Here is an 18,730-nt window from a genome sequence, read left to right as displayed (position 1 = left end):
CGTGCGCTTTTTTGGCTATAGTAGCTGGCTGGTGAGTTCCCAGTGAAAGACCCTGTCTCCAGAAATAGAGTAGGGATAGATAGAGGAAGACAGGGTCCATCATGCATAACCCTGTGAGCTTCCACGTGCATAAACATGAGTGAGCACACCCCTAGGCATGCATGTGTGTGCACACATACAACTAATAAGTAAGCAAAAGGCCTAGTGTTTGCATGAGTGCACACACGTCCTGTGTGCTTTCGAATCTTCCTGATGACTGGCCTGAAACAACATGAAGTACACTGTGCTATTCAGGGCATAAACAAGTCTGCACATGATCAATATAGATGAAATTTTTTCCACATAGTTTTATACACACTTGGTTCAGTCAGCCACTGCAGAAGCTGAGTGTTTTACAAGGCCGGACCCTGTTCAGCTGTGTCCAGAGCCACTGATAATTAGAGCACCAGAAGCCAGAGGCAAACCTTGGGTCTGAGAAAGCACAACTGAACTTGAACCAGTCATGGCATATAACCCTGCCAGCCAAATAGCAACTGTCTCCATTTTAACTGATAAGAAGTAGTTTGGAGGTTTGCCAGGGCCACAAACCTGTGAGTGTTGGGGGAAAGATTATATTGTAGGTGTTTGAGGCACCATCTCCCATCAAACCACCACACCCTGGCCACTGGAGGAACATGCTCCACCAAGACTCAGGGTGTAAGCCTATAGCTACTACCAACTAGGAAATCTCAGCCCGAAGTGTGCGAGCCAATGTTATGTTTGAAGTTTTAATTACTGTGTATAAGAGATCTATGAAACAAAAATGTCCTTAACCTGTAAGCCCCTTGGCCATGGACAGATACTTCCTGAAATGCTGGAAGCTGTTGTTATGGGAGATAAAAGCCACATGGGTTCACTCCCATACACAGGTTTGTTTGACACAACCAGAAATGCTTGATCATGTATGGGCGAGAGGTACTTGGGCAGGAAATACGTCACTGTACAGCTCACCCCTAACCACTTCAGCACGTGTCTCATTAACGCCCTCACTGTATTTGCTCACGGGTTTATTTGTGGTGACACGGTTTGCAAACAGAGACATTAGCAACTCTGACACTACGTGTACAGACACCACAGTGTCGACAAACACACGCACACAGATAATGCCCCTCCTTCCAGACACAGAAGAGCCTGTGGTCCCTGGCAGCAAGCTCTCTCATAACCTCTCCCAGTCCGTCCTCACCCAGCCAGGAGGAACTACTGATGCAAGGCGCCTCACAAGAACAGGCCTTCTCTGGCGAAGACTCTCTCATAAGCAGCCTCCCTTCCACGTTTCTCTGTTCTTTCTCAGCATGGCTCCCCATCAAGGATGCAAGGGAGTTTCTTTCCTTAATAAAGAAAAGTATTATTCACTAGCAAATTTCATCTTAAGGGTTCTGTTAAAAGTTGGAGAGGCAGTTCAGCGGGATTAAAAAAAATAAAAAAGCACTTGCTGCACAAACCTGGCACCTGAGTTTGCTCCCCAGAAATCACTGTGGAAGGAGAGAACCAATTCCTGAGAACTGACCTCTGACACACGTAATAATAAATGATATTTGAATTGAAAAATAATCCTGGTAGGGATCTTCTCATCACCTAAAACTAGCAGGAGGCTGGCAAGAGCGCTCAGCAGATAAAAATCACTTGCCTCCAAGTCTGAAGACCTGAGTTCAATCCCAGAACCCACATGGTGGAATCAGAGAACTGACACAAGTTATCCTCTGACCTCCTTGTATGCACGCACAAGTACAAATACAAAATATTTAAAAAATAAAGCTGGCACATCTGCCAACTGGGAAGAAAGCATCTAACGGCAGCTGTGAGGCAACTGCAGTGTGACGCCTGCATGTGAGGGAAGGCCTGGACTGCTGCTGTCTGTTAAAGTGATGTCTGTTAGTTTGCTCCAGCGTTCTGCTCTAGTCCTGGTGATATCATGTAACCAAGCCTTCTGTTCTTTGTCACAAAAAAGTACATTTTTCTAGGTAACTGTTTTGGTGAGAGCAAAGAATTCACATACACAGTAAGAAGAAGATCCAAAAGGATGGTTAAGTATGTATCAGAATGGTTCCTTAATTCGGCAGCTAATTCCTGCCATAACAGCTGATGAGCAACAGCTAGGTGCTAAGGGTGCTAAGCCTGGGAAAGCAACAGGACGGAAAAGACAAAAAATAGATGCAGATATTGTCTTCATTGGGCTTGCAGTCTGGTGAGCTACAGGAACACCAAGAGCAGCTCATTGTTTAGTTGTCAGTGTGCTCATACTACCAGAGCAAAAGGCAGCTGCTGAGGGCTGAGGGCGGGGCTGGGTTGCTCCAGGAGACTGAGTGCAAACAGGAGAGTTAAATAGGCAAAGGGGAAGGAATGAAAGAGAGCTGTGTAACCAAAGGGCCAGGAGCCTTGCTTGGAGAAGGAAGCCCGACTGGGCAAGCTCAGAATGCTGGCTCCAGAGTTGCAGGGTTTTACTATCTGTTCAAAACTCTTGGTCTTTGACCTTGGAGTTTCCCCGCAGAAAGATTAGGTGAGGCTGTCTGTTCAGTTCACTCCAAGTCTCTGGTGCCCAGAGCACCCATCTGGAGAAGGAGCGGTGGGGAGTGCGTGGTGGGGTGTGGGAGGGTGGGGAGGCGGGGAAGGAGGGAGGGGTGGCTTTAGGTAGAAGTTTGAGATGTGTGCCTTGAAGAGGTCACCTGTTGCAAAGCTCGGGATGTTCTTCAAGCCTCTGAAGGAATGGGGGCTTTTGTCTAAACTCCTGACCTTGGGAAAAGAACTTTCTTGGGGGATCTACACAGAGAAGGTAGGTCAAGAACGAGTCTACAGGAAAGATTTGGCCAGAAGGGGCCTCCGGAAGCTGGAAAGAACAAGGCAGAGGTTTCTGCCTTTTTGAGGGGAGCGTGGTCCTGTTGACACCTTCAGTTTGGACTTCCAGACTCTAGGTTTGTGAGAGAATGATTTCTCTGCTTTCAGAATAAGTTGCTAAGACACCCTTACACAACTAACGCAAAGAGCAGCCGTGACGCCAGAGAAGCTCGTCTCTCTCAGGAAGAGTAGTTTAGACGTACGAATGTAGACTTTGAGGTGGTGGTAAGAGGCCAAAAGCTACCTTGGAGTCGCATAAAGACGCAGCAACCGACAGCTATTACCATTGTTGCTCGCTGGGGGATCATTGTCTTGCAAACTCATCTGGTTTTCCTGATATCTCGAGGCAGCAAATGAGTTCAAGCTCTGCCAATAGCACAGCAAAGCTCAGCTCGTTTCTCGTGGCACCTCAGCTCGAACGTAAAGGTTCCTGGGTACAAAATTCTATTTGTATTTCTTCACCTCGGGCTGATGCCAAGTTCATATCCACCCTGAAAGTCTACCCCAGACCTTTCCAGGGAGATCCTAGCGATGGCACAAGCTTTCGTCCATTCTTCCTCCCCCTACCCCGACTCCCAGGACTCGGGTTACAGAGGAAGTCCGCCACCTTGTGGACACTCACAGTTCCAACACCTAACCTTTAAACCACAAAATCCTTTATCTTATTGATGTGAAAGGACAAGCCATAGGTGAAAAATCCCCCGGTCTTCAAGATAGCTAAGAGCTGAGCAAAGTGACACAAACAGGTCCCGAGGGAGCCGCTCTTCGGCCCTTGGAGACATGACACCACACCTACAGATGACCCCTTAAGCCTCCCAGGTTTCTGTGTCTCAAAACCCTGTAGGAGGCTTTTCCGTGGCCTTGGAAAAACTCAACTTCAGACCCAATCAATCTAAGAGAACAAGGGAGGAGGAATAAAGCAGTTTATTAATAAGTAGTAAGTCGTAGCTAGGCTATAATACATTCTAGTGTGCTGTCAAAAGTAGAATGAATACCTATGGTTCATGGTGTAACTCAAAACGCTAGAAAGGCTGGGCATGTTTGGCACACATCTTTAACTCCCAACACCCCACAAGCAAGGGCAGGTGGAGCACTGTGAGTTCAAGGCCAGCCATAGTTACATGGGGGAACCCTGTCTAAAGGGGAAATAAGCTAGAGCAAGAACCACAAGTGCTTTCACCATGGAGACGTGACAAGTTTGAGGAAATGGATACATCTAACACAACCATGCAGTGTCTACGGTGATCCAAAGCAGGCCCTCCTTTACATGAATGCTTTTTTTTTTATTTTAACTTTCAGGTAAAGGTAAATTTAGGGCTAGGTGTGGTGGCTCAGTGCCTTTAATTCAGGGACTCCAAGTCAGATCTTTGTGATTTTTGAGACCAGCCTCAGATAAATAGACATTTAGAAAAATAGATGATAGATAGATAGATAGATAGATAGATAGGTAGATTTTTATATCAAAAGGAAGGAAGGAAGGAAGGAAGGAAGGAAGGAAGGAAGGAAGATATAGATTTTACACACTGGGGAAATGTCTCCATTTCTTCATCTGTAAAGTGAAAGACGCTAAAGGACACTATAACCTACTAAGACCTGTTGCAAGCATGAAATAAATCCGTGCATTTAAAGTGGCTTAACATATTGCCTCACTCGATAAACTTGACAGAGTGACTGTGTTACTCACCTTGAAGCCCCAATTCTTACACTGTATGAAGGCTCTGGACATGGTAGGCACCGCATGCCAGGAAGGATGGGAAGTCATGGCCTCCTTTCCTGCACTCTGTGGCAGGTCCAGCAGCATGAACAGTCTATGTACCTGCACAAATATAAGAAATGGTATGAAAGCAGCAAAAAGGAAGCATGAGGAGAACAGTCTCCTTGCTCTCAGCAGATGGCGCTGGGGATTCCTCAGAGGCGGGTCAGTAGCAGCACAGGCTGCCAGCCCAGAGGTCCACTGTTCCCACGACCAGCCAAGCGCCGCAAGAGCTTAACTTCGCCATCAGATGGATGCATAGTTTTAGCCTTGCCAACAGATGCATGGTTTTAGTTCCCGAGTTCAGCCTCGTCGAATTTAATCATTCAAGCTTCCTTCTCTCCATTGTCACTGGTATTCCATGATCATGATTTTAAAAGCCTATGTGACTCAGTGTAGACTCCCCCAACCATTCTCTCCATACCCTGCTCTTCCCCCAGCAAAGAGTTTCCTCTGCTCCCCTCTCCTCTGCTTATAGATGGGGCCTTCTCCTGTGTCCACACAGAGTCCTTCCTCCCCATCTGTGCCTGGGGCTCCTCTTCACACAGGTACACTAGCCTATCGGAATAGAGTCCATGCGCATGAAGATAAAGCAGGCTGCTGAAAAGCTATGTGTGTGTCACTCACTTTAGAAACTGTCACAATGCTTTCCTTGCTTTGAAAGCAAGAAGCTTTGGAAAAGAAGTAAATAAATACTAACCTAAAAAGGCCAGGCATGGTGGCACGTGCCTTTAATCCTAGCGCTATTTAGAATAACAATGATGAGGCCTGTGGATGAGCCCAGATTCCGTGAGTTCTAGGCCAGTCTGTGTTCGGTTTTTTCGAGAAAGCATTGCTCTATGTAGCCCTGGCTGTCCTGGAGCTTGCTCTGTAGACTAGGCTGGCCTGGAACTCAGAGATTCTCCTTCCTCTTCCTCCCAAGTGCTAGGTTTAAAGGTGTGTGCCACCACTGCCCAGCCAGGCCAGTCTGTTTCAGACAGTGAGTTCCAGGACAACCAGGGTTATGTAGACAGACCCTGTCTCAGAAAAACAAAAAACAAAACAAAACAAAACAAAAACTAGCCAGAACACACACCCCCGCGCCCACAAGCCTCTTTTTTCTTTTCTTTTCTCTTCTTCATTTCGATTTCTGGCTTGTGCTTTTGTTTTGTTTCCCTCTTTTGCTCTTTTGATGTGAGAAAGAGTAAGGGAAAAAGACGTCACAGCACGGCCAGTGCCACACTTCTCCACTAGTGGGCGCCGCGAGACCGTCCTAGGACTGAGGGAGGGCGGGGAAGAAGAGCTGGCCCCTCCCTCTTAGCCCCGCCCCCGCCATCTGAGCCCCGCCCCTCTTAGCCCCGCCCCGCCCGGGTCTGGCCCTGCTAGCCCGGCCTTTGACCACGCCCCTCTGGGCCACGCCCGTTCCTCGGGCTTCCAGGCTATGGCGGCTGCAGCTGCTCCTTGGGCTCCCGGCCTGTGGCGGGCCTGCAACGCCCTCATGGCAGCCTTCTTCTCCCTGGCCGCCGTGGTGCAGGTCAGGCGGGCTGAGGAGGGCTGGCAGAGGGACCGCGGAGAAGCCGGCCCGGGCGGCGAGTTCTCAGGGTGGAGCAGCGTTGGGGTTTATGTTTCCCGAACCCGCAGAGTGCTAGTTGAACACCCATGAGTTGGTGTGACTAAGCAACCTGTGCACGTGAGCACAGCTGGCCACTTAGAAAGCGACCCAGGACCGCAGCTCTGGCATCTTTTCGAGCCTTCAGCTCGCGTGAGACCTGAGTTTCAGCGCCTGGGATGAAGGAAGAAACAGGACAGACAGCACCCTTACCCTTCCTACACCGCTTCCTGATCATCCTCAGGATGACTCCCCTCGTTTTGGGGGACCCAGGGTCTTAAAACACACCACTGTAGTTCCTAGAAAATCCCAAGCCATTCTTGTCAAAAGACGCATGGCTGTGTGTTAGAGCTACCTGCCGCGTTCACCCTGGAGTCCATTCAGCCATCCTGTTGTGCAGACAGCTAGACCGTTCTGTACCCAGAGCCCATTGCAGCGCCGAACTCTTCGAAATGAATAGTAGATACGAGGTAAGACGAGACATAGGACAGCAAACACATCGGGTCCAGCATCAGCTAACACCGTGATGTTTTGACATTCTAGGTGAACGATCCAGATGCAGAGTGGTGGGTGGTGAGTATGAGCTACTTTCAAAATGTTCCTCCGTTTGACACAGCTATGCCTAAAACCTGGAAATGAGCACCTTTGTGAGATTATTTTCCTAATTTTTCTCCTTGGAGTGGGAAGTCGCTGTGATGATCTCTTTGATTACACCAGTCATGATAATAGGAGTTCCTCTCATCTACTAAGGACCTACAACATGCTAGCCTCTTGGCATGCATTATGCTAACTTTTCTGACAGCCATCGCAAGGATGTGTGTATTGTTTGTATTGGTCTGTGATTTTTGTCCTCAGACGGCAAACAAAAGTTCTGAAGGGAGACTGTACAGTATCACTGAGGAGCTCATTCTTGGGTTTGGGGACAGTGTTCACTGGGTATAGATGAGCAACGAGTGAAAACACCGGGAACTACAGAGCCAAGTCCTAGTTAGGTTTGGGTGTTTGTGCAGTAGAGCCGTAGCCTGATACTGCTTGCTGTCCAGACTCTCCTGCCCCCAAATCAAATGACCTCTTCCTCCTCAGCACTTTGGTCCATAGCCTGAGCTCCAGATCGTGTATTCCTGCAGGAAGCTTGATGTTGATTCTCTGAAAGGATGCAGCAAATAGCCACCTGTACCCCGCAGTGCTGCTCCTCAAAACGTGCCCAGAGGCCCACCCAACACCTTTCCTCCCCACAGGCCTATTGCTCCTCCTAACCCAGCCATCTCTGTTCTCAGCAGAACCTCCCACACATCTTCGCTCACAGGCTGTCACCTTTCCCATCACTGTCTTGAGAAGTAACTGTCTCAGAAGTAAAAGTGAAGAGGAATTCTCAGGATGGCTATGTGCACAGTGCCTGAGCATCCCACCTTCCGTCATGCAGGGAGAGTGAAAACAGGTCACACAGTCTGATGGGTGCTCTCCCTCATTCCCATTTGGCCCTCTGTTACTTCCCCTAAGGACAGTCTTGCAACTCCTCTGTCTCCTGTCCCCTCCGCTCCTAGGCACCTGTACGTCACTATCTGCTTCCAAACCTTGTGCTATTTCTCAAGCTAAGTTGGAGCTCCCCCATTTGGTCTTTAGGCCCACCATGGCATGGCCCAGCCCATGTTTCCAGCATTGTCTTTGAAGTCTAGTTCAGAAATGATGGCTACTGTGCCTTGCCCCTAGTGTGCTGCGGTGTGCCCAGGCTCTGTCTCACTCACTGCCACTCTTCCCAGGAGGATCTGAACATCCTTCCTTTGACTCCTGACTGTGGCAATAACTAGTTTGGCCTGTGTTCCGTGAAGTCGGGTTCCAGGAGAACAAGGACACATTCTCCCTCTTCTTAGGCGCCTTTATGGAAAAAGCTTTCTCGTAAAAATGCACCAAAGTGCACAGATGAGCAATGCCACAGTACTTTCAGCATTTTGGAGACAGGACTTCACCCAGCCCCTTTCCACAGTCCTTGCTGCACCCTGTACGTGGAGGCTGTTTGCATCACAAAGACAAAGACTGGAATGTGGGTGATAGGAACAGGTTACAAAAATATAGAACATATATCGCTGAAGAAACTCAGGTGAGCTAGGCTCAGTGATGCACGCCTGTAATCCCAGTGCTTGGGGTTGGGGGAGGGGCAGAGGTAGGTGGATCTTTGTGAATTTGAGGCCAGCCTGGTCTACAAATCGAGGACAGCCAAGGCTACACAGAGAAACCTTGTCTCGAAAAACAAAAAGAAAGAAATAAACTCAAGTGGTTGCTTGATAGTCAACAGTGGCATGGGCTTGGGATTTTTCTTTTCAGGCATCCTTATTTTTATCGAGTAGCTGCTGCAGCTCCAGACCTCTGATTCCCAGAGAAGTCTATCCAAAGTAAGAAGAATCAAAACAGGAGCATAGCAGGTTTTCATCTGTGCTTTCATCCTTTCAGTTATGAGAAAACATTTCCCAGGAAACCCCTTGGACAGGTAGCATTTGGTTTGCACGAATCAGAATGCCATGTTGCTGGCGTTCTGATTCATAAGCAACCATACCTTGTTAACTGCTTTGTATGTCATCGACTTGGACCTGGAAAGACATCGCCTTACCTTATATTCCTATTCATGATCATTTCTAGCTGCCAAAGTGGTTGATAAAACAGTCTTGCAGTGGACACGAGTTAGAAATGAGCCCAGGGTACTTTGTGACTCTATTGGATTAAATTTTTTAAGTGAATACTATGATACTTTTAGTTTTTCCATTGTAAATAAAAATCAACAAAGGACTGGCAAGATGGCTCAGTGGGTGAAGGTGCTTGCCCCAAATACTGATGACCTGAATTTGGTCATGGTGACCCACATAAAAGTAGAAAGAGAGAACCAGCTCCACAAAGTTGTCATCTGAACACCAACACATAGATCATACATACATACATTTATACATACAGACAGACAGGCAGACAGACAGACACACATTCACTCATAAAACAGTAAACTTAAAATTTCTTAAATCCCAACAGTAACAGAAACAAACATAAGTGGATTGTACTAGGTTAATATTTTTGCTGAGAATTGGCTTTTGTTTTGTTTCATTTTGGTTTGGTTTTTCTCTGTGCATCCCTGGCTGTTCTAGAACTCACTCTGTAAACCAGGCTGGCCTCAAACTCACAAAGATCCACCTGCCTCTGCCTCCCATGTGCTGGGATTAAAGGCTTGTACCACCATTGTTTTAACTTGCGCATGAGAAGCAAGTCTTTTCAGTCTCTCTGCCCCCAGCTTTTTTCATCTTCTCCTGATAGGAAGAAGCATTTTAATAAGGATTATTACATCACGATTGCTATGAGAGACGGGATAGATCTGTTCATATGTGTGTAATGCACTGTAATAAGACTGTGTGAGCCGTTAAGACAGATATCCAGGCATTTGAATGCACATTTAAAAACCCTATGCGGAACACTTCTCACAGAACATAATTGGATATTGATGGTGTGTGCACAGACAAACATGCAGGTGAGAGAGAGAGTGTGTGTGTTACCGTGAGGCTTAGGAATGGGGCTTTTTCAGGGACAGTCTTCCAAGTCCTTTTCCCAAATGAACATCCTGGTCTCAGTAATGAGCACATCAGACCCACACATCATTTGGGTGCTTTCGGTGACCTCACTTGTAGAACTGGAATACTGAGTCACGTGGTCTATGGGGTTCAGCCGAGCAGGCCATCTGGTCATTCATGACTCTTCTGCAGAGAATGATCTTTTATCAAGCAGGGAAGGACACCCTGGGTATGGCAGTTGCTTGGGAGAGCCTGGGAGGCCAGCATTGACTAAACAATGCACAGAGCTACAGCTCAGGGATAAAGAGTGATTCCTGGAAGAGCCAGCCGAGGGAGGTAAAACTAGAGCCTGATGGAGTGACGAGGTCATTCCTGCAGAAGTTATCACATCCTTGGTGACTACCAAAGCAGAGGAATATCCCGAAGCCTGGTGACCGCTGGTCACACTTTTCTTTGCTAGATCCTCTGGAACGTACCACGTGCTGAGCATACTCCTGTTTTCAGTGGGGATGGGGACACTGTACCGGGCTACACTCCCAGGTTCGGGCACACTTCTTAACCTCACATTTCCTTTGCTAACAGGTGGTGTACACGATCCCTGCCGTACTTACCCTGCTGGTGGGGTTTAATCCTCTTGTCACAGGTAGGAACAGTGGATTCTACATGCGGGGTCAGCAAACCAGTGTTCTTAGAATGCTGAGAATCTGAAACAGGGTTCCAGGCCTTCCCTCTCGATTCTGATGATGAGGAGCTCCTTTCCACCTAGCGTCCAGGTCCTACACCATCCTAGGGAGACTTCTCAAGGTCATGGCTTACTAGCCACTATCACCTGCAACTCGAGACCTCCTGGGCTGATTGCTTTTGATGAAATTTAGCTCATAATGGGGAAGAGTTTGATCATCGCACTGACTTCTTAACCCTCCAGCTAGTGTCAAATGGTCAACAATCGGCAGTGGTAATCTTGTCTTCCCAGACTCAGGGGCAATCATTGCCTGTTCCTTTTTTTTTTCTTTTCTTTTCTTTCTAATCCAGATCAGCTCGTTTCCTTTACACATTCTTAGAGCAGTGCCACTCTTGTTAAGGACTCTCTTATTTGGACTTTATTAAAAAACCTAGGTATACAGACTGCCGCTTGTGTGTAGAAAGTACTTCATGTCTGGAACACACCTCCTTCCACTCTCCCGGGGCACAGTTCTTACGGCAGTGTGTGCCTTACTTTTATGTGGCCTCCTATTGGGTCCAAGCTTCTTACAGGCAAGAGCATGCTTCATGCCTCCTTGCATAAGCTTGTGTGCACTAGCCCACGGAGGTAAGCAACAGAAAGCGGAGAGGCGGGTGCTGGTTGACAGGGACAGGAGGTGTGGGAAGGTAGCCCTCCCAGGAACATGAACAAGGATCATAAAGCAAGCGAAAGAGTGCGCTTGCTCCTGGGTTCGCTGTGAGTTACAGCTGCAGGCTCTCCACCTGCAGGCAACTTCGTCTGGAAGAGTGTGTCTGCGATACACATGCTGTTTTGCATGCTGTGGGCTGCTGGCTTGGCGTACCACTTCCTGCTTCATGCACAGCAGGACATCCTAAATGAGGAAGAAGGCAGGTGAGCGTCGGCTTTTGCTCTTTGGAGGGGTGGGGCAAACCTGAGTCATTCTTTCCTAGCTGCAAAATGATGATTTAACTCCCCCAAATGTACCTCGAGAAGTGCAGACGGTGACATAGCCATTAGTATGAGGAAAGCGTGGAAATGGCGGAGCCAGGATTCAAACCTGTCATTGATCCCTGGGCACAGCTCTCGAAGCCATACCACTTCCACATTACTGCCCAGGAGGTGGACCTTGACCTTCCTGTAACTTAGCAAGGCCATAGTACAGTAATGCTCCCGTCTGATAAGCTGGAGACAGCACCCTGAGTCAGTCTTGGGTCAGTCTTATAGGTAAGTGCAGCCATCCACCTCAGAAGTACTTTGAGTTGATCTCTGCCAACCTTGCTTGATGTGTCAAATGTCATCTCTTCTCTTGATCAGAACCGTTTATTGCTGTTCTATTACCTTTCCTTTGTTTGGATCCCAGCCCTAACCTTTGCTTTCTTGTCTACCCTGCTGCTGGTGTCTGCTGGCACCATTCTCCAGGGACTTTGTGTTAGGGTATCATTGACAAGGTGCGGTTTGCTCTGGACCCTCGCCTCTGTAAACTGCAGACCAAGCCAGGCCCCTGTGGATGGGGATGTAGACTGGATGGGTTGAGTCACCTCCAGCTTCCAGCCCAAGAATCAGGGTGGGCTTGAAGTGGAGCCTCCAGTGGCAGTGACACTCCTCAGCCAGTATAAGAGGCCCACACACCTGACACGCAACTCCACAAACACGTTTCCCTCAATGCTGTCAGTCTGATTAATATTACAAGGCACTATTCTCCTTGCAATCCCCCCTAGCCCTCACAGTGTGTGTTTAGATTTCCTGTTCATCTGAGCCCCTGCAAAACACTGACTTCCTTTTAAAAAAAAAAGAAACAAAGGACAAATGACACCCCGGGCTGTTTGGGGGCTGTACCACTCCTGGGGGGAGCAGCAACCACTTGGTAATGTGAAATGCGGTGTTTTCCAGGGAGCTGTCTGGCCTGGTGATTGTCACAGCTTGGATGGCACTGTGCCACAGCTCATCAAAGTAAGTTAAACTCATTAGTAAAAAATCAATGGGTTAGAGAGACAGCTTAGGGGTTAAGAGCACCAGCTGCTTTTCCAGGGGACCTGAGTTCAATTCCCAGCATCCACAGAGAGACTCATGGCTCTTGGTTAGCTACAGTCCCAAGGGACCCAGTACCCTCTTTTAGCTTCCATGGGTACACAAAGACCCATGTAGGCAAAGCACTCATACACATAAAGTAAACAATTTTTGGCCCAAATATATTTGAAAGCAAATGTCATAATTTCTAAATGTATATTTTTGTTAATGATCTCTGTTAATTATAGTATGTTCAGAGAATATACATTATAGGACATTAAATTCTTTGGAAACTCTGAAGGGAGTATTTTATGGCTGAACCTATGGTATTTTTGAAATGGTGTGCCTGTGGATTCTGCCAGGTGTGTGTGTGTGTGTGCGTGTGTGTGTGTGTGTGTGTGTGTGTTAAGAGAGTGTGTGCACATTTTTGTTTGTGACAGGGCCTCATGTAGCTCCTGCCAGCCTCAAACTCACAATAGAGGAAGATCTTCAACATTTGATCTTTCTGTTTTATCACTTAAGTGCTGGGAATATAGGCATTGTCACTCTACCTGGTGAGAAAGACACTTTTAATGACCAAACCTTCAGTTTATCAAGAAGATACAGCCATTCTGAATGTGTATGTGCCCAAAAGCATTGCCTCTAAATAGATATAGTAAACATTACCGGTTAAAAACAAAATTAACAATTACTTTATGATTTCACTCATAAGCACAGATGGCAAAATCTTTAGTTTTGAAAACTGTACTGGTATGAAAAAAGAACTTCCATAAAAGTCACTTCCAGGTAGATTACTGATCTACTTTAAAATTACAAAACCACAAAATTTCTAAAGACAGCAGTAATGTCTTCAAGGTCCTGGGAAAAGTTGGTCATTGTGTTACATCTTCTTATCCCAGCACTCAGGGGACTGAGGCAGGAGGATTACTGCAAGTTCAAAGCCATCTGAGCTACATAACAAATATAAGGCCAGTAAGAGCTACACAGCAAGGCTCTGTGTCAGGAAGAGAACTATTTCTTACAAGGGAACAAAAAATAATTAGGGAAAAATCAATTTTAGCATAATCTAATTGATCACCATTCCTCCCCTCCCCCCCCAAAAAAAAAACAGACTGGGAAAAGGCATTTGCATCATAAAATCAAGATTAAGTATGTAAAGATTTTATACAAGTCAATATTAATTTCAATAAAGAGAAACTATTAAGATGTAATGTTTTACCGATTCAAACTCTATAGGTATTTCCAAACCAATTTATTTTCTTAGACTTTATAATAATTTTTTTTTAATTTTTACAGGACTCCAATTGGTGGAAGAATGCACTTGGCTATTGCCGTTGTAATCACTCTTTTTCCACTCATATCATGGGTCTACGTATACGTAAACAAGGAGATGCGGTCCTCCTGGCCAGCTCATTGCAAGACAGTCATTTAAGTGACTCCAATAAGGTTAAATTACCATTTTTGACATTCCATACACATTGGTGTAACAGGATAGTTTCCCAATTTATTTGAAGAAATCTGAGTGAATACTAGAGATGATTTAAAGTCTTGAGAATGTAACATGGCTGCCCACAGAGGTGATGGAAGGTTGACTAGAACAGGTAGGAAGTGGGGTCTGATTCTCTGGAGGTCTCTTCTGGGACAGCAGTGAAGCAGGCCCTAGGCAGAAATCTGAGTCTGAATCCAGCTTTAGCACTGTGGGATGGGGGCAAACATCATGAATCTCCTGCTGGATACTTCCTCATGTGTAAAGTAGGATGTCAGATCTTCTTAGTTACTACAGTCAAGCTAAGGTGGGGCCACCGTGAGAAGATCCCCTGTGTGAGGACTACAAAGGGCTGTGTGTGATGACAGCGAGGGGTGCGGCTGGGTAGCATGCTGACAATGAGTTAGGTCCAAGATCACTGCAACCCCACACGAATCTCCAATATAACCAATATACAGTGGTTCAGTCACTGGAACAAACGCTAGGACAGGTGAGCCAAATGATAGGCTTGCCTTGCGATGGAAGTAGAAAAAAAGCAAAAAGGAGAAATTAAAGGAAATATAGAAAAGGTAAGTTTGGAGCTAAGTAAGAATAGGGACTATTAATCATAATGCCAGTGGAAACTCATATGAAACCTATCCATTCTTTTAATGAACATTGAAGCCACCGTAGGGAGGAGAGCACTGCAGGGCGACACAAGGAACAGTCACGTGTTGTTACTGAGCACGTGACTTGCAGGCAGGGTGACTAAAGAAGTAAAATTTGAACTTTTCTAACTTTTGAAGCAGATACTTAACTGCCAGAAAGAAGTTAGGTGTGCATGGAATGTCTGTCTGTCTGTCTCTGTGTGTGTGTGTGTGTGTGTGTGTGTGCGCGCGCGCGCGTGTTCTTCAACTGTAAATTTTGGTATCTACTGTTGGGGTGATCTTTCTGTGCACTGTGTAAAGGTTGTCTTTGTATTATTCAAATGCTGATTTCTGTACCAGCAGAGACCTGATTACAGGCCGGACTTTGGTATTACTATTCTGTGGTTGCATCATATCTTGTAAACACTCCCTTCATCACCTTCTGAATGGTTTAATAAAGAGCTGAACAGCCTTATAGCAAAGGCAGGAGAGGAAGGCAGGACTTCTGGGCAGAAATAGGAACTCTGAGAAAAAAAATCAAAGGAGGGAGGTTCACCAGCCAGAGACAGAGGAAAGGTCACAAGCCATGCAGCAGAACATAGATTAATATAAAGAGGTTAATTTAAGAGCTAGATGGGGGAAGAAGGCTAGGCTAAGGCACAACTTTAATAACTGACACCCGACTTTAATAATTACAGATGACGTATTTGCAATAGTTTAGTGTTCAGATGAATGTGCTCCAGTGCAAAACAAAATAGACATTACCGACATAAACACAGAATGCATGTTATGCTGATTGTATGCTGAAAAACTATTTTGAGATAAATTGGGCTAAATAAAATATATTGAATTTACTTACAGTGTGACTGCTTGAGTGTGTTAGATGATGTAAGCAGTCCACGTTGCATGTCAGATATCTGCATGAAAGCTTGTGTAGGCTACAATCAAATTGTAACCAGAGGAGTGGTGGTCTAGCTGAGAACCCATGGGCCCCATAGGCTCATGTCTGAATATTTGGTTCGCAGTTGGCAGCACTGTTTAGGCAGGTTAGAATGTGTGGCTTTGCTGGAGGGTGAGGTTTGAGGCTTCAAAGATTCAGGCCATGCCCAGCGTCCTCGCTGCCTCCTACTTTCAGAGCAGGGTGTAAGCTCTCCACTGTCCCTGCCGCCATGCATTTGCTCTGCCATGACGGACTCTTAACCCTCTGGAACAGAGGTTCTCAACCTCTGGGCCATGACCCTTTAGGAAGGACCCTTCACGGAGGTCACCTAAGGCCATCTGCATATCAGATATTTACCTTAACATTTATAACAGTAGCAAAATTATAGTTATGAAGTAGTAACAAATATAATCCTATGGTTGGGGGTCACCACAAAATGAGGAACTGCATGAAAGGTTCAACATTAGGAAGGTTGAAAAACACTGCTCTGGAGCCATAAGTCCCAATTTAAATGCTTTTTTAATAAGCTGCCCTGGTCATGGTGTTTTGTTACAGTAAAAGAAAACTAAGACATTTCAGGAGATTTAAGAAATGCTTCTTTTTAATAAAATTGGTACCTACCATGCGAAGGTGAGAATAAGTTTGATACTCTATTTTATATCCTACAATTCTACAGTACTCTGTAGATATTAATGGTATATTTATTTTTGAAAACACTGAAATCAGATTATAAAGAAAAATAAAATAGATATTAAAGCAATTACAGTGCAGGTTCCGTCAATAAAAAGCATGTCAAGGATTTGGGTTTTCCAGCGTCCTTTAGCCGAGATGGCCATTAGCTTTTGGGCCTTCTTTACTACTAAGTTACAATGATCTGATCCATTTGAAAATTAAACATGGGACTTACTGATTGTCACAGGTTTGCTAGATTTTTGAGTTCTATGTTCAAAGTAAATACATTTTCATTCCCTGTATCAGACTAGTGTGCTGTAAATACTCACAGGCACTTTTGTTCCCTCACAGAAGCATGGAAGACACTTTCAGTGTGTACTTGTCTGTGTCCTTACCAATGGAATATAATTTTTTTAAGGTGTGGCCTATATAGTGCGGGCCAATCTCGCAGGCTAAACTCCCTCTTCCTTCAGTGTTTATGGCTTTATTTCAGTACAAATGAAGTGTGTGCGTGGACTGTCAATTCGCTTTCTTTGCTGGCAGCCAGGTGTTGGGCTTGGTGACTTCACTGGCCAGCTATGCTGTTCTTTCCATGAGTCTTGAGATTCTTGGAGGCAAGACCAAATGATCCCAGCACAGAGAGATGTGCTGTTTATCAGGGGCAATTCCGGCTTCTTGGTATTGTGGACCAGTGGCTTCCAGAAGCCACTAGGTAGTGCTGTTTTCTTGCCCTTCCCATAAACCAGTATTGGGCATCAGGCTTTGAGCCTGGAATCTTTTCCACACCTTGATACTTCTGCATTTCTACCTGTCATACTTAATTTTGACCTGCAGGTCTTAACCGTACAGGATGAAGTTCTTGGCCTTCACTAGAAGCACAAAGGTAGTCATAATACTGAGGAAACGACAGCCACTGGCACTTACAGTGCTTTGGAGAGGTGAGAACTATACTGTTTTCTATTGGATTTAAGAATTGTTGGCATGGTGGCACATGCCGGTAATCCTAGCACTCTGAGGCAGAGGCAGGCAGATCGCTATGAGTTTGAGGACAGCCTGGTCTACAAAGTGAGTCCAGCTCAGCCAAGGCTACACAGAGAAACCCTGTCTCGAAAAACCAAATCAAAACAAGGCACAAAACAAAAAGAATTGTTGGTCGGAAGGGCATTGTGGCAAATACCTTTAACCTACCTCAACACTTACGAGACAGAGGCAGGTGGATCTCTGAGTTTGAGGCCAGCCTGGCCTACAGAGGGAATTCCAAGACAGCCAGAGAAACCCTGACTCGAAAAACAAACAAACAAAAAACAACAACAAAAAAGAATTGTTGGCTGGGCTATGGTAGTATATGCCTTTAACACCAGCACTTTGGAGGCAGAGGCAGGTGGATCTCTGAGTTTGAGGCCAGCCTGGTCTACAAAGTGAGTTCCAGGACAGCCAACGCTACACAGAGAAACCCTATCTTGAAAAACCAAAAAATGAAAAAGAGAAATTGTTAGATTTTAACATTCCAGTTCTCAGAATGTCTCCCCAAAACCCTACAATCTTCTCCCTTTTCCTATTCCTGCCCGTCACTGTTTGTTCTCTAGACACATCCACAGCTCGGAAGCAAAGTGTCCTCTTACGTTTTCACTGTCCATTCCTCACTCACTGATCGTCCCCACTCATCTAGCACATTTTTCTTCCTTTTGTTTTTCCATGTTGTCCCTAATCTCTTCAATGAAACTTGAGTTTCTCTTCCACATTCTTCATCCCTTTGCCGGCAGCGGGCAAATCCTCACATTAGTACTTGTGTTTGCAAGCTGCTGTACATCCTGGTGACCGACATCAGTGTACACAGGAACACAGGACAGCTGTGCTGTGGCCAGCTGGGTAGAGTTATGATCTGTTCTCTTACACCGTGAGATGAAACTTTGCACATGAGATCAAGAATCCTGACACTGACAGACGTTTAGATTATCCAGAGGGCCAAGCAATGCCAAAGTGCACCTTGAGAGGCTGTAACAGGCGAGGAAGATTATTCTGCCCACAGCTTCCCACAGGAACCCAGCCATGCCAATACCTTGTTTTCAGCCTGGTGAAATAATTCAAGAATCCAGATCTTGAGAATGACTAGTGAGCAAATATGTGTGGCGAGCCAACACATATGCAAGAATTCACTGGAGCAGTCAGAGAAAAGGACTAGCCAGTTTTCTGGGAGGCACTTCACAGACAGGCACACTTATGGAACTAGTATTGCTGTTTCTCAGCCCTGAATCAACACCTACTCTTCAACAGTCTGTCTGCTGTGAAGACTTGCAGACGAGCCTTGACACAGCAACAATGAGTTAAATGGGCTCCATTTGTCTAGAGAGGAAATCAGAGATAAATCATTTTGTACACTGTGGTCCACACAGCATTGGGTATTTTAAACAGACCAGGCCAGCCAGCACTTGTTCTGGTGTCACCTGCCACTTCCCTGCACAGTGCCCTTCTGAGATGCAAGCACCACACTTACACCTGAAGTAACTCCTCCTCAGCTTTCTGTCAGAGAATGGGAACG

General features: G+C 46.0%; 1 protein-coding gene across 1 annotated transcript; it reads left to right on the top strand.

The window, feature by feature from the left end:
* Positions 1-6,021: 6,021 nt before the first annotated feature.
* On the top strand, positions 6,022-15,433 carry Tmem220 (transmembrane protein 220). Its single transcript, XM_021644311.2, has 6 exons — positions 6,022-6,137; positions 6,756-6,785; positions 10,340-10,400; positions 11,228-11,351; positions 12,351-12,410; positions 13,764-15,433. Exons 1-6 carry the CDS (start codon positions 6,045-6,047, stop codon positions 13,897-13,899), a joined length of 504 nt encoding a protein of 167 aa, XP_021499986.1. The 5' UTR covers positions 6,022-6,044; the 3' UTR covers positions 13,900-15,433.
* The last annotated feature ends 3,297 nt before the right edge of the window (positions 15,434-18,730 follow it).

The sequence above is a fragment of the Meriones unguiculatus genome, chromosome 11 (assembly GCF_030254825.1).
Source record: "Meriones unguiculatus strain TT.TT164.6M chromosome 11, Bangor_MerUng_6.1, whole genome shotgun sequence".
NCBI classification, from domain to species: Eukaryota; Metazoa; Chordata; class Mammalia; order Rodentia; family Muridae; genus Meriones; species Meriones unguiculatus.
The sequence above is the reverse complement of the archived record's forward strand: the minus strand, read 5'-3'. Positions and strand labels throughout refer to the sequence as shown.